Source organism: Rousettus aegyptiacus, unplaced genomic scaffold (genome assembly GCF_014176215.1).
Source record: "Rousettus aegyptiacus isolate mRouAeg1 unplaced genomic scaffold, mRouAeg1.p scaffold_m13_p_1, whole genome shotgun sequence".
NCBI lineage: Eukaryota > Metazoa > Chordata > Mammalia > Chiroptera > Pteropodidae > Rousettus > Rousettus aegyptiacus.
Window position 1 is genome coordinate 53296189 of NW_023416284.1, and position 16317 is coordinate 53312505.

At 35.7% G+C, this 16317-nt stretch overlaps 2 protein-coding genes across 9 annotated transcripts in view; both read right to left on the reverse strand.

Moving 5' to 3' along the window:
* The window catches only part of ZZZ3 (zinc finger ZZ-type containing 3), an 84506-nt gene extending 78330 nt beyond the window's left edge, over positions 1–6176 (reverse strand). For 3 of the 7 annotated variants that reach the window (XM_036235354.1, XM_036235349.1, XM_016151040.2), the window contains exon 1: positions 5782–5921. Coding sequence is in view for 1 of the 7 variants with exons in the window: in XM_036235359.1 (XP_036091252.1) it covers positions 5782–6161 (380 nt within the window). In the remaining 6 variants the exon portion in view is untranslated. Of the gene's footprint in view, positions 1–5134; positions 5538–5781 lie in introns of those variants that run through there. The other 4 variants (XM_036235359.1, XM_016151043.2, XM_036235352.1 and 1 more) reach the window with 4 other exon arrangements.
* A 4622-nt stretch (positions 6177–10798) lies between these two features.
* Positions 10799–16317, reverse strand: part of USP33 (ubiquitin specific peptidase 33) — a 45413-nt gene continuing 39894 nt past the window's right edge. For both annotated transcript variants that reach the window (XM_016151038.2, XM_016151037.2), the window contains exons 22-24: positions 13488–13590; positions 12375–12443; positions 10799–11970 (exon numbers count right to left, since the gene is read on the reverse strand). In XM_016151038.2, the coding sequence (XP_016006524.2) occupies positions 11813–11970; positions 12375–12443; positions 13488–13590 (330 nt within the window). In that variant the 3' untranslated portion in view covers positions 10799–11812. The remainder of the gene's footprint in view (positions 11971–12374; positions 12444–13487; positions 13591–16317) is intronic.

Sequence of the window (16317 nt, forward strand, 5' to 3'; positions counted from 1 at the left end):
GGAGAAGTTGCTTCATTTAATCTTACTAGATTCTGGGGTACAGAAAAGGAATATTTCAAATTTTGGCTGACAAGAAAAGAAATTATAAAACATTGTTTTGCACAGGATGAGTTTTATTATCCTCAACTTAGAAAGTGCTCTTAAAAATCAATCAGAAAACAAACACAATAGAGACCAGTGTAAACAATATTAAACATGTCAAAGAATCATCTAAAAAACAATACTAATATTTTTAAGTTTAGAATAAAAATAAACAATATCAAATATAAACATTGAGAATGTAAAACTGAAACAAAACAGTGGGAAAATAAAGGCTTATTTAATAAAGAGTTAAGACAATTACCACTTTGGAGGAACACATTTAGATTCTCACTTTACACCAATACCAAATGAGGTAAAAATTTATTTGAATTTAACTTAGAGAAAAACTAAAGAAACAGTATTAAGTATTAAATCAGTATTGTTTATTTATTACATTTCTGGAGAAAGGGGAATTTCATAAGATCAGGAGTGGTACAAAATTAGGTCAAAAGATTTGTTTACATTAATTTTAAAACTGTTTATCTTAAAAATTCACAAAAGAAATACATCTATTAAGCATAATGTTTCACCTCTGTAGTAATCTAAGAAAAAAAAGCAGTAAGTGGTATAAAATGATTTACACCTTATTAAGTTTTATCAATATTTAATGTTGAGATATATAGAGCAACAGCCACTATGACATGAATATAAATTGATACTTATGATAAATATTGTGACAATGTGTTTTAAGAGCCTAAAAATCATTTCTGGCAACACACTAAATGATAATACTATATATATGTACAAGAAATATGTATATGTTCTTTACATTGTTATATATGCAAAAAGTTAGAATAGGGGAATGATATAACTATACATGGAACATCATACAACTACTAATAATGATGGTTATGAAGACTCATTATGAGAATGGGAAATGTTACCTAACATTAGCTTTAAAAACTGGACATGAAATTAAATTTGTTTTTATCTGCAAGTATGTAACAAGATACATATTTAAAATAGAAGAAATATATCAAAATGTTAATATAAGTAATTCCAATGATTTAAAATCCTCAAGCCAGCCATTAAATCATTAAAACACATGCATACATACTTTAAACCTAAATCAAATACTATCTACCACATAAGGAAACAGGAGGTTTAAATTAACATACTAAGAGAGACTACAGCAGCAAGCAAAGCAACAAAGAAAATCCACTACAATATGAAATATTTCTCATCTCAGGACACTCAGTGTGCTAAGGATGGAGACTCCATATCAAGGTTTAAAACTATAAAACCAAATCACACAGACAGGACATTTACTAATTCTAATTATATCCTCTGAAAATTTGCCCATCAACAAATGTTCTATACTCTTTTAGACAACTGGTTAATTATTACTATCAAATATTATATGTAATAGAGACTTATTTCGGAGGTAATCCCTTAAAATATTAAATACAAAAATAAAGGCAATAAAATAAATTCTATATACAACGGCATCATTTTTGTTATCAAAGTTGTGTGAATGAGTTTTCTAGAAAACTAAAAAGCATAAGCAAGGTTTTAAAAACATTTACTCATAATATTTTTAAAAGATACCAACTTCTTACTTCCTCAAACACAGTACATAGAATAAATATTTATCTGTAATTAAGGTCATCATTGTACCATATACTTCTTTATAATACTGTGAATCCCTAAGAAGTTAACGATTATAACACTGTCTCTATGTAATGACCTCTCAACATTATTAATTTCTACAGTCCTATCTGCTTTTTAATAGCTCTTCTTCCTTTACATTTGCCTAACTCCAATGCCCAACCCTATGAATTACGTTTTAGGTAGCTGACATAGCTAACACTCAAAAAGTCACTGAATTACTAACTTATAAATATACTGTAGTTCCAAAAACAATAATAAAAGAATTGAATATCTAGTAGTTTGATAATCTCAGGGAAAGTTACTCAAGTCACTTGTCTCTGACAAGACAAAAATTACCTACATAAATGAGAAAGAACAGCTAAAAAGGAAAAAACAGAAGGAGGTGAGGAAAAATTCAAATAAAATGAAAGGCCATATTCCATAGTTTTGTAAGTTAAGACTTAGGACATTGCAAAATATTAACTAATAGTGTTTTTTAGAATATGATCTTTAAAAATTTAATTAGTGGTTATCGCAGTATTAACTACAAAAATTTATACCACAGAGTGTACCTTATCTGTATTAAATACTACATTAAAAATCAAAAATTCTGGCAGATATTCTTTGCAGTTAAATCCAGACTAAGTTTTCATATGAAATTAGATTTAAAAAAAAAAAAAGTACCTGAAATGTACTCTCATTGAAATTTCTGGGCAAGCAATTTACTGAAATTCCTCTAGGAGGACACTGATTCAAGAAAAGGTAAGAAATAAAATTTATATTCTTGATATAATTAATATGTAACCTAGATATTACACTGTATCATTTACAAAGTTACAGGTCTATGGAAATTAGGATCCTGTTAGACTTTAAGAAAAAATGCAAGGACAAATCAATATATTACCACTGTTACTCATTTTCTCTGATTACAGAAGCTCATAAGTTCTCACAGACCACTTCTATGACAGTAATAATAAAGAAAAAGGAAAATAAAATTTCTTGGTCAAGTTTTACTCAAGCAAATTCAAATCATATAAGATACATTTCTCTTCTTCCTTGGATTTTCTCAGTATATAGCTAACCTATACTTTACATAATTTAGTCTGTACTAGTCTTTATTATAGAGTCTTTTACAGACTGGTAATTCCCAAAATCTGCTACCAAAAAGTTTATAAACAAAGCTGTAAAAGGAACACATATTATTGCAAGGATCAGATGCACACATGAACTACAAAAGGCCATATTACCAAGCAAAATTTTGTAAATACCTTTGCAAAGGCCATTATAGAACAATGACTTCATTGAATTCATTGTCATTTTCACAATTTCCTACTTCTAAAAATAATTAAAATGTACTCAAATGTTATTTAACAAGAGGGCTATACCTAAGTATAATTTTAATTAAATATCACCTTCGGTTGCTGACTTTTTATGACAGGTGATATCAAGTAATTTGAGGATAAGATTAAAAACTGTCTAAAAGAAAATTATTTAACAGAAAAAAATTGCCTCAAACACTAATCCTAAATTCTGGTCAACTCATGCCCTCCAACCATCATGAGCCTGCCTATTCTTCTGACCCATGGCTCTGTCAACTTACCACCCTTTTGTCCATAATTTCTCCAATTCCATTTCAGTATCAACCTATATACATGTCTCCTTTTCCTCTTTCCCCTATCAAATCTCTCAACTATAAATTTATCCCCCAACATTCCTAATTGACCTATTACAATGGAAAACCGCACTGCCTAAAAAGTGTTTTGTTTTGTTTTGCTTTGTTTTAATGTGACAGGTCAGATAAATAATGCTGATAGGTTTGGGAGGAAAAATACAAAAACAACGATCACGAAATGCTGTTTAGCAACTTTTGAGTATACGTATGTTTATACTATTAATATATCAACCACTCTCCAACTGAGCTCACTAGAGTGCATGGTCAGAACTATTACTTTCATTGAGCTGATAACTTTTTAAACTTCTGGAAAAACTCCTATACACATACCTGGCTTAAAATTTAGAATATATAAGTTTAAAAATATAAACATGAAAATGAGTGTGAATATGTAATATTAAACATAAAAATATAAAACTAAAGTTATCAAATAGATCTTTAAATTGTTACATAAACTTTATTTTTATACAAAGCTACCAGCATACTAAATCTCTAGTGCAAAAATAAGTGCTATTACTCAAGAAATTTTCAAAAACTATACCACCCAAAACATCTGCACAAATAAAAAAATTTAAAGCAAGAATGCATGAGTCAAGACAATAGGCATGCACCACGAAATAAAAATTAAAATGAGTTGGAAAAATTTTACTAATTGTTAATGTTGTGACAGTGTATCTTAAAACAACATTCCTCTACTTCCTTCTCATTAAAAAAAAAAAATACATAGAAAATATCTGAAATAATACATAGCTACCACTAAGCGTGGTCACAGAGACTTAAGACTGAGGAAGGCAACTTGGTAAAGTAAGAGGCAGCCTTTTACTTTATTTATACTACTCTGTATTAAGTGTAGAGACAAATAACTTTTATGATTTAAAATAAAATTGACTGGGTTACCTAGTTATCTATTTAGTTTAGTGATTAACTCCTCACGAGGAATACTAAAAAAATCCAAACAGTGCTCAAGAATATTTTTGTCTACTGCAAATTTTTGATAAGACGTTAGGGTTCGAGAAAAATTAATTTGATGGAATTAAGGAAAACTGAACTCAAACTCTGATGTCAAAGTTTATGAATAGAAGTTTAATTTAAAATTTAAAATCTGACTTAAAACATTCCACTACCTTAAATATGTAACCTAAAACCACCATCACTGAACATCAAAGATGGCAACCTCGAAACACAATAGTAATCAAAAGCTTATCGATAATTGAGTTAATAGGTACGTACAAAAACGAAAACAATTTTATTCTGACATCAAGTACTGTCAGAGACATAAGAGGTCCTTCCAAATACTGCCAAAAGTTATTGTAAATACAAAGTTAGAGTGATGAGGAAATTATCATCGGCCAAATAAATGGGAGTAAATGATATCCAGAGAGAATGGAAGGCACTGTTTTAAGCGTCTGAGAATGGTCAGTAAAGAAAGGTACTGCAGCAGAAACAGCAACAGAATGGTTAACAGGTCTGAAATTCTTTAGAAAATGGCAACAAGGGGGAAACTGACAAGAACGTTTGAAAGTAAGAGGAACGGTATCCAATGGCATCGTCACGTCTGCGCGAGCACGGATCCAGACTTCCAGTGAGTTGGGACAGGGGTGGAACTATTACAGAAGGTGCCCGGGCTGAGGGATGCAGACTGCAGGTGGCGGAGCGCCCGCGGGGGGTGGGGAGGAAGACCGTGTCGCTTCAATGGGGTCAAAGTATTCCCTTCAGGATTAGAGGAAACTGATACAGCACGTCTCCCGGCACCAAGAGGCACTCGCCCCCGGCCCCTCCCTAACAACTTGCCTGGTAGAAAGAGTTGCGGGTCCCAGGCCCCCGGAACCCAAGGCTCCGCCATCCAGGACAACTGCTCTGCCAACAAGGTCCCGCGAGACTCGAGCGATCTCGCGACACAACCCACTAGCATCTCGCGAGTTCCCCCTAGAAACAACATGGCGGTAGAGAAAAAGCCGGAGTTCGGTACTTAAAAAGTGCTTAATTAAATGACTGAAAAACATGTAATAAAGAGCAGGAAATCTCCTCCGCCTTACATTCCTCGTCTTATTTCCTCTACTAGAAAAAAGAAGTGGCAAACAACTCTTAAAATCTCCGATGACCACGGTTATAATACAGACACTGTATCGCTCAGCCTCAACCAGCCTCCTTGTCACGTGGGAGACGGCGTGCCCATCACGTGGGCCGCTAGTGAACGAGTGCGCGCCCGTTGCCCTCCTAAGAGCCCTCCCGCCCCTTCTCGACCGCGCACACGTGCGCGCGCACCCCCGCCCCACGTGGGGGCTTCGCCGTCGCCGCTGCAGCCGCCGCCTCCAGCCCACCCCCTCTCAGGACTCGGCTCCGAATCCGGGTTCCAAACTGATCCGGGTTCCCTCCTCCTCTTGCCTTCTCCCTCTTCAGAGTCTGGCCCTGACCACGTGCCCTGAGCGCCTGCTCACCTTTCTTGTGGCGCCGACCGCCGCGGGCCACTCGGGGAAGTGCCGCCGCCGTGGCCGCTCTCCGCCCCCGCCACAGTACTTGCTCGGGTGGCCGCCGCAGCCACAGGAAGCTCAACAGCGGCGCCGCGGCGCTTCCAGGTGGGTCCCCGCCTCCCGCTCCTGCCACTTCCCGCAGCACCAGCGGCTCCTTCCGGTCCCCTCCTTTCTCCTCCTCGCTGGGACGGGCGGGCGGCGGCGGCTGCTGGCGCGCTCACTACACCGCCTGCTGGCATCCGCGGCCGGTGCAGCGCCGGCAGGCCCGGGGCCGCCAAGGTCCGCCCCAGCGGTCCGCCTTTACCCCCAGGCGAGGGTTGGTCTTCTGAAGGCTGGGCCCAGTCCATCCCGTGCGATAGTCTTAACTTGGTCCTACCCTTGGAGGAAAGGTGTCCCAGTATCCCTTTTGTTGGAAATCCGCTTCATCTGCCCTTTGTGGCCTCTTGAGAGAGCTGTACATCCTAGCTCCCTAAGCAGTCTTAGGCTAGGAAAACATCTGCATATATATATATATATTATATGTGCTTCTGCCTACCTCTCTCCAACAGCACAGCCCGGCCCCCTCGCTCACCCCTCTGGCTTTCCGCCTGTTCCTACAATACGCAGGCTCAGTCCACTTCAGGACTTTGCATTTGCTGTTCCCTCTGCTAGAACATTTCCTCCAGATTTCTTTTTAATTCGTCAACGTTCAATGGGCAGTTCAAATCCTTTCTCAAAGGTCAACATCTGAGACTTCCCAGACCACCACTCTATCCACAAGGCTACACTTGCACCCCCGCTCTTACTCTCTTTACCAGCTTGTATTTCCTTGTGATGGTTGTTAGTTCCAGACCTTATGTGTTGGTCACCTGCCACCAAGAAGTGATATCCTTAGAGGCAGGGACGTTTGAATTTTGTTCATTGCTATATCCCCAGACCTGTCAAGCACAAAGCAGTGTTCAAAAAATATTCTTAAAACACATCATAGAACTATGTTGTGCATGCAGGAAAATAAAGCCTAACACATACTGATAGAGATAGGTACTTACTTTGGGTTGATAGTTCCATGGACAACCTCACCATTAGTGAGCTGTGAAAAAGCTAAGCTAAACCTCCCTCCCAGTTACTTTATAATGAAAAGATTAAGTTCTCACCATCTGAACTCATTAATCAATCCTTGTATCATTAAAAATGGGGCAACCAAATATTATGTGACCCCCTACCACCCCCCAGCTTCTTTTCCCTTGGTTTACCAGGCTGGTCAAATTTGATAGATGGTTATATAGGGGTCTCCCAATGAACTATGCCTCTCTATGTTTAAGCCCTCACATAGTTCCCTCCCAATAGAACATGGCAGAAATGACAAGATGCCAGTTCCAGTCCTAACCCATTAAATGCCTGCAGCATTTTCTTTTACCCTCTTGAAACCCAGCTGCATACAGTACAGAGGTCAGGCTATCCTTCTAGAGAGAGAAGCCACATGGAGAGGCCCTGGAGGCTGAGATCCAATAGAGAATTTGATGGAGATAAATGTATCATCTCAGCCAATAGCACCAAACCCGTTGCCTTCTTGGACTTTACAATATAGCCTGTCTGCCAGCTTAGTGCAGCCTCATGAGTGACTCTCAGCATGAAGCAGAACTACCCAGATCACACAGAATTGTGAAAAATAAATCCTTGTTTTAAGCCAGTAAGTTTTGAGGTGACTTGTTAGGCTACAAAAGATAGTCTTCAACCTGACAATCTTGACTTTACTGTTGGGAGAACTACACCTGCTCCCACTTTAGTCTCCCACTTCAGCATCCATAGGTCACGGAGCAGAAGTTCACACGGGTGAGAGAATTGAAGGAACTTAAACCCAAAAGGCTTGTCTAACCTACACCTGAATAGTTGCTATCATAAGTAATTATGCCTCTAATTTTGCCAAACATATACACTTCAGCCATGAATTATTGAAGTAATTGTCTGCTTAGCACTTTGAGCGATAAAGGGGGATGAACTGGTATCCTGGACTTACTGCCACTGGTGACTCAGGAAAAGCACTGTAGGAGTGTGCATCTGGCAGGGCAAGTTATTATACTATGCATTTACTATGTACTTTGTATCTTTAAAGCATTTGGTTTCAGAACCCAAGGAGGTACTCATTCAGCAGATGAGGAAACTGAGGTCACAGAACTTGCAAGGTCACACAGCTAAATGGCAGAGCCAGTAATCAAATATAAGCAATTTGATTATAGATTGCATTAATATCCTTAATTGTTTACATCTGTATCTATACTTTTTGCCATGTGACTTGCAGTTCCTCTCATTAAAAGTAAAATCTATCTTCCCCCACCTGCACCCGGATTCTGAGTTCCATCATGTAACTTGCTTTGGCCAATGCAATATTGCTTTGGACATATGCAGACTTGAAAACAACTTGCTCCTCTGCCATGACCAAGAGAATATGCCTGGGTTAGCCTGCTGAAGGACATATGAAAGCCACTTTGCTCCAGTCATTTCTAAGTCCTTCTAGATAAGCCCAACCCAATACAAATGAGTGAACCCAGCCCAGGTCAAAAAGACCTGCCTAGGCAACCTGCAACTGACTGCATGTACACAAGTAAGCCCAGCTTAGATCTGCCAAGGCCTGATTAGCAGAACTCTAGACTTGTAAAATATAACCGTATACCAGAGTTTTTGTGGTTGTTACATAGCATTATTGTAGCAAAAATAACATACACTGGCTCTGGAGCCCGTACTCCTAATAACTATATTGCTTTTCAAACTGTTGTGTTTTAAGTGAGTGACATGTCAGTAGATATATTCAGCAGAAAGAAATTTGAGATGAGTTTGAAAGAGAAAGGGATAGTGAATTATACTTAAGAATTGTTTCAAAAGAGTAACAATTGAAAGGGAGTGAATGAGCTCTCTAAATAAGACAGTATATTTACAAAGTTAGAGTGAGACATTTATCATTCAACATCCAGAATAAAAGGTAAAAAGACATAGTAGGCAGATATGCAGGAAGAAAAATGACAAAATGCAGCACCATATAAGTTGAGGGAGAGAAGTTTCACGATATAATTGTCTCTGAGAACGAGTCGTTGAATTTTCTAACTGGAAATTTACTTGGGAGTTCTGAGAGAACATAGGTTTTGGAATCAAGACACATCTGGGTTGGAAAATTCTGACACTTAATAGTTGCATGTACTTGGGCACATTAATCTTTGTAAACATGTTTAGGCTAGTGCCTGACATTTGCTAAGAACTCAACATTAGTAGTGACTAGTCATGGTCGTGTTATTAGAATCATTTTGAATAGCCCATTTTTTTCCCTAGAGAAATAGTTTCTTACCTAATCCCTTCATCCATGATCCTTTAAAATAGTAACAAGTAAATTCAAACTGATCACCTTCCTTTAAGAGGGGAGTAGTTTCAAAACACAAGGAAATTCACTCTTGATATAATTAACCACATATATTCCAAAGTTATGAAAACAATGATTGCTAATAAGCAATATAAGAGAAAAAAATTGTTTAGAGCATGGTGGCAATAGAAGACAAATTTGAAAAGGTAAATATTGAAGTTGGAAGCAAAGAGTGCAGAACAATGAAGAAGTTTGTCAATAAAAAAGTGAAGAAACATGCGGCAGATTGGTCTAGGTAATATTCATTTCACTTGTCTCTCAGTAAAGGAGAATTTAGCACATCTGAAGGCAGCAAAAGGTGCTAATGAAGAGGGGAAGTTTCAAAATGTACTGAAGGAAGTGAGAAGTCATGAAAAGTACACTGAATTAATTAAAGGGGGAAGAGAGGAAGTCAGGGAAAGAAAAGGGCTTCTTTCTCTAATCTAGAAAGAGAAAAGATGCCAAATATTAAGAGGTGGCAACAAAAGACAAAGGACCTTAAACTTCCTCAATCTTAGCAAAAGAAGGGTAAGGTTATCTACTGCAGCCAGGTGAAAAACAAGGTTTGGAAGAGCTGGAGTAATAGTACACTATCCTAAGGAATTGACATATTTTCTATGTTATATGTTTATTTACTGTATTCTTACAATAAAGATAGAGAAAAAATGTTAAGAAAACCATAAGGAAAATACATTTACAGTATCTACTGAAAAAAATATAAGTAGACCCACACAGTTCAAATCCATGTTACGGGTCAACTTTATAAGCAAACTGACCCCATAGTCTAAAAACTAATGAACTTCATGTTATAAATCAAGGTACTATCAATACATGTGGATTCTCACTATCCTTTGACTGCAATTTTTCTATTTCTCAGCTTAAGGATTTTCAAGAAAATCCTCCTCAGAGAAATCATCTTTTATTCTACACTTGTCAACACATATGGCCAACCTTTAGCTGAGAGTCTATGAGACTGCTACCACTTTACTTACTATATTGTTACGTACTTTGATGATTAAAATGTAAAATTATATAAGCTCTTAGAGACCAGTATTATTTATATTGTATCTCCCAATGATAAATGTTATTAATGAATATGACATACTATAGTCTGTTTCAAAAGAATTCACTGGGAGATAACATGGTGAATATGAGCATTAATAAGAAGTTACATTGACTGGAGATGGAATCCCATACATGCCACTTATTTGCTGTATGGCTTAGGGCAACCACTCTTCCTAAAGCACAGGGTGTAATGAGGACTAAATGTAATTAAGCACTTTAGGAGCATGGGTGAAGTATCATAAGTATTCAAGAAATGTCAAGCACTATTAAAAACAAACCTTTTTTGACCATCTCCTAAATGTCAGGCATTACACTAAACCTTGGCAACTTAGATCAACATCATTCAGTCCTTGAAGAGGATCACAGGTATAATTATGAAGAAAACTAAAAAACTATATATATTTTTCAAAAATTCAAATAAACTTAATGGCTGATCAATATGATCATCATTTAATCATAAAAACTTTAAATACTACTCTGAATGACTTACTTTGCATACTAAACTTTATGCCCTTCACAATTAATATCTATCAAATAAACTCAACATCCAAGTTATTTTAAAACCATTTTTATTGGACTAATTTTAACAACAATGTTTTAGCTGGTGGCAGTTGCCCCCAAGCAAAACAAAGCCATTGTGAATGCTATTCAGCATATTTAAAGTAATCCAGTTTGGTTCTGTACTTGGAATACAGTTAAACTTTTGACATCACATAATCAAGCAAATAGCAATGCATACTATATTAATCAAAAAGACTTTATGCATTTCATTAGAAAATCATTTTGCAAATGGCTTCAGCTTTATCAGTAATCTCATTGACACATTCCATACTTCATGCTCTCAAAATAAAAGTGCCCTAAAACTAAATTTTTTTACAGACATTAATGAATACTATCCAGGGTTACAGGAATTGCAGTTTAATATTTTACAGTATAAGAGGCAATAAATTACTGTTATCTGCTGACACAAATTCCACTCAAACTAAATACATCCTGATACATTCAAAAAGACACTTTGTAAATATTACTATGCTAGTTTATATGCTGCAGTGCAAAAGAAGTGACACCCCAACGTTTCCTGAGCTTTAGGAAATTAACATTTATCTGACTACAACTCTCAATTTAAAATAGGCTCTTTATTATATGAAGCCATGTCAAAACTATACAATTAGGTTTTTGGAGAACTGAAAAGACTGGTCACAGATATGATGATTTAGGGTAATGAAAAAGTTTTCAAAGCAAAAGTATTTACAAAACTACAAAGGATACTATTGATTTGCACGTAGTATAAAGATCAAAGATAACCTACTGATTACCAAATGATTACAATTATCACTCTTTCAAAAATATTACACTGAAAGACTATATAATAGGTTAAAGCATTAAATATACCAACCTGTAGTATATTATACATTTTAACACATTTTTCTATAATGCCCAGTAAGGAATAAAAGAGAAAATATTAAAAATTGAGAAAATAAACATGCTTTTAGGAATGTTTCTGCACGTGTATATGACAGGGGAAGTGAAAATCATTTCTTGTTACTACACTCTACATCCTCAAAATTACAAAGACCGAGTTTCTACTTCAATTTTTTCTTCTGCTTGTAGTATATCTGGGTCAACATGAACAACTGGAGGTCGTAGGATAACTTCAGGCCCTCCACCATATATAGACTGTAGAAAATTCCATGTTTCTTCAGATATTTGACCAGAATCTGCTCCTAAAATTAAGTATATATAGAAAGAATATTTACAAATCTAAAAATTCATATTGCAAACGCTTTCATAATGTAACCTCCCACCAACACCACCATCAATCCTCTAGGGATAATTGAGAACTTTTGGAACACAAATCTTCAGACTACCAGAACATGTTATTGTAAGCTGCTACTTGATGGTCTGTCGTAAAGTTAGAAATCCTTTTTTCCCAGCTCCTATCAATAGCCTTAAAACCTTTCCTCAAATAAAAATTAAACACTGGCAGCTTTTCCACTATTTGTTCTACTTCACATACTAATTACATCGTTGAGCTGGGTAAAAAAGTGGCATAGATGACTAGTGATGAAATATTCTTAACAGTGACAAATTATTAACGAGTTAAGGCTTAAATGTTAGTCAAACTTACCTTGCCTGAGCATCACATTGCCACATTTAGTGACTGCGATTTTAGTGTTATCAATAGGACCCGGAGGATCTAAGTCAAAAGGAAAAAACGATGAAAATGTATACATTTCAAATAAATGCATCAAAGAATTACGTATTTCTGTGCCTGAAATAATTGAAGGATGTCACTGTATAATCAGGTTGATTATTTTGTAGTCTGATTCTGAACTGTCAATTCAGTGATAGTCAGTTCTTAACTGTCTTCTGAGCTGCTTTCTTCTTGAGTCTTAGTTCCCGCAAAACAGAATCAGGAAAGACAGCGAGACAGGCTTTCCCACTGCCATTCAAAATCTAACAGAAATTATTTCCTAACTATCCATTTGAAAATTACAGGTGAAAATGCACTTTTAATGCTATACAAAAACAATTCCTTTGTAATTTAAAAAGAAATTATAGAATTCTCCATTTGTTTCAGAATATGAAACTAAAAACAAAGCATTATAAAATGAAATGTTAAAATGCATCCTTTTTTTAATTTTAAGAATAACCTATCTGTTTTCCCCTGAATACAAAAGTATAGTGCATGTTCATTATCAAAAAATGTTTTTAAAAAGGTACAAGGAATAAAAACATACTGTAATCCCACTACAGAAAAAGGTGAGCTGTGGTCTTTTTGTCTTTGCATATATATGATTGCCTGTATTTTTTAATATAAAAGGTTTAAAATAATAAGCACACTGTGTTGCAATATTTTTCATATGTCAAGAACATCTTATTTTTAAATTACTAAATACTGTCACAAAAATTATTTGTAAAGTCCATATAGTACTCCACTGTAATGGATAAACTAATTTTACCAAGTTATTGTTAGGTGGATTTTTTTTTAAACTCTTTAAGATTGCAGATTAATTTCATTTAGTTCCTTTATTCTTGCTATGAATGTTATAATTTATGAAACAGGTTCAAAAAATTAAAAATTCCCATAAGAAGAATATAAATGAGAATGTAAGATGCCTAATGACAAGATCTTTTTCTCTTTGTTCACTGGTGTAATCCCAAGTGTATATAGATATTCAAAAAATGTGTCAAATAAACAAAATCTGCAAAGAATTTCATTTTTCAGTTAACCACTTACCTCCATCTTTACCCTTCACAAAACTTTCCCATTCTCTAAACCACTGCATACTGATGCAATAAAAAGTAGCTGGAGAGTCCTCCTCTTGAAATGCTCTGTTGAGCTATTGGGAGGGGAGGAGGGAAATCAGTCACCTAATATTTAGAACTTGCTTTGTAGTAGAACGATACAATCATTCTACTTCAACATCTGGTAAGGCCAATTTCTCATATACAAAGACTACTATACGCTGATGCCAAGTTACCTTAGTACTAGCACTAGCATACATGGTAATACTTAAACAATTCTAAGTTATGTTTCAAAATTTAGCAAGTATACATACAAAGAAAGGGCATAGAAATTGGATAAGTGAAAACAGTCAAGGCATTCTTCAAAACAATATAAACTTCGCATATTTATTAAAAATCTGATGAGTAAATCTTATTTAAACATACCATATCTACTGTCTACATCTGTGTTCACTTAAGATATTCGTGGGCAGGTTGCTATTACAAACAATGCTAGAACCAATCACAAATACAATGCTACAACTAATTACAAACTCAGTGCTGCAAAGAATAATCTTATACATGTCATTTCACAGACAATACACATATATGTATAGGATAAATTCTCAAAAGTGGGGGATAGTACCTGAGGATATTTCACTCTCCCTCTAGTCCTAAGGCCTAAGGAATGGGTATGCAACTCAAAGCAAGACTCTACTAAAAATTGAAATGTAGGATGACCTAATGATTAGAATAGTGTCATTCCAATGTCAATTTTATTATATACTGAGAATATCTTGGTTCCTGAACTTCTGCAGTTCTGGTTATTCCATTTTTCTTTTTGATAAGTTTCTTTTTTGATTAAGTTAGCCATTATGGCTTCTGCTTTCAACAAAAGAAAACCAAATGTTAGAAAAACTGGTATAGAAAGAGAAGTGGAGGCAACAGAGCCTGATGAAAATGAAAGGTATTTGAAATTTATTTAGTTGTTACAGTTTGAAGACAGTGAGATTCCTAAAAATATTTTGTGATGGCGAACTAAGTTCCCATAGTATATACTGCTGGCGGAAAAAGACAAGTTCAGATCTTGTCTATCCTATAATCAAATCTAATTAAAATCTTGCCACTGTCCCCAAAGAGCCTTACAACCCAGAAGTACCTCCATGATCTGGCCCCATAATCTGACTTTATCTTCTAATACTTTCTTCCTCACTTAAGCAATTGTGGTCACTTGAACCTTTGGTATTTCCAGAACCAAGCAGACACATTCCTGCCTCACAAATCTCACATGGCTATCCTTTCTTTTTGCAGTATCTAAACATCTCCCTCATGTCCTTCAAGTCTTTGCGTAAATGTCCCTTTCTCAATGAAGCCTATCTTTATCACCCTACTTAAAATTCCATCTCACTTCTCCCCTCATCACTGTCCTCCTGATCTCTTTCCTTTTAGATATTTTCCAGTTCCACAGAACTCATCACCTTTTAATATATAATGTACGTTATTTATTAAATTTAAGTTCTTTGAGAGCAAGGATCTTTCTGGGACACAAGGTAGCTAGCTACTTTCATAGAACAACAAAAGGCAATGAAAAATGTGACTGTCTCTGATGGTCAACAAAGAAATTAAAACATGTTTGTCTCAATGTATAGCATTAAAGTTTGGACTTTCTATAATGTACAACTGATCTCTAGAGAACTGAAACTTCTGAAATGTCATGTCAGACTGATTCTGCCAGATAAATCTATTTAATTCCTAGCATTACTAGGATTGGACACTTTTAGGACTTTATCTTTGGCATCAGGGCATTTCTTCTTTATGTGTCTAGGTGGAGGCTTCTCAAATTTTAGTTAAGTACAATCATCCCATTAATTTAAAAGTATGTCTTTCTAGTTCTGGGAAATTTCTCTTAAATGTTGCTCTAAATGCAGTTCTTCCCCTCTACTCTCTTCTAAAATAGCTATTAGAAAAAAACATTGAATTCTATATCTATCCAACATGTTGAAACTTTTGTTTTACATCTGTTTATCCTTGCACTCGATTTTAGAAGAAACCCTTTGGTAGATCTTTCAGCACACTAACTTGTTCTCCAGTAGTATTTATTTATTCTGCCATTCATCAAACCATCTATTGAGATATGTTTTGTTTTCAGGATATAACATTCTTATGTATCTCCCTAAGATCAATACTTATTTTATGGCATAATTTAGCAAATCACAATTCTTTCTAGGTATGACAAGCTATCTAAGGTAATTCCTTAACTGACCCAAGTGTCCACATTCACCGCTCTATCCAAGCAGACACTTTTATGCTTATTGCCTTACAGAGTGCAGGTGGCAGAATGCTGAGGTCATTATTGGTATCTGTCACTTCTAAGCTTGAAACCTGTGTGGTTATTTCCTGTGGCCTTTGGTTTACTTATTCAGTCTGATCCTATCTACTTTTTTAATGTAACAGAAACTACACTTAATTTCCAGTCCGCCAAGGGCTCCTATTTTTGTAGTCCAGTGTTATTTTTTTATACCAACACATTACTGTGTTAAAAAAAAAAGGGGGGGAAGGATGGAATAAGATGAATTTGGATCATAAATAAATAATTGGAGCTGTGTTACTGACAGAAGTACTTTGAAGAGACTGACTTCTTGCTACCTAGATAAATGGACCTGTACTAGTCCTTGTCCATAAAACCTGGTTGCTCAGCTCTTCCTATTGATTCTGTGACCAGACTTTCCGTTGCTTGCAATCAAGGAAAACTTCATACAAAACCCACTTTGTGGAAACTAGGTAATTTAAGAGTACAGAGAATCTCACAAAACAATATTATATTTCACAAAGGGATGGAAGTT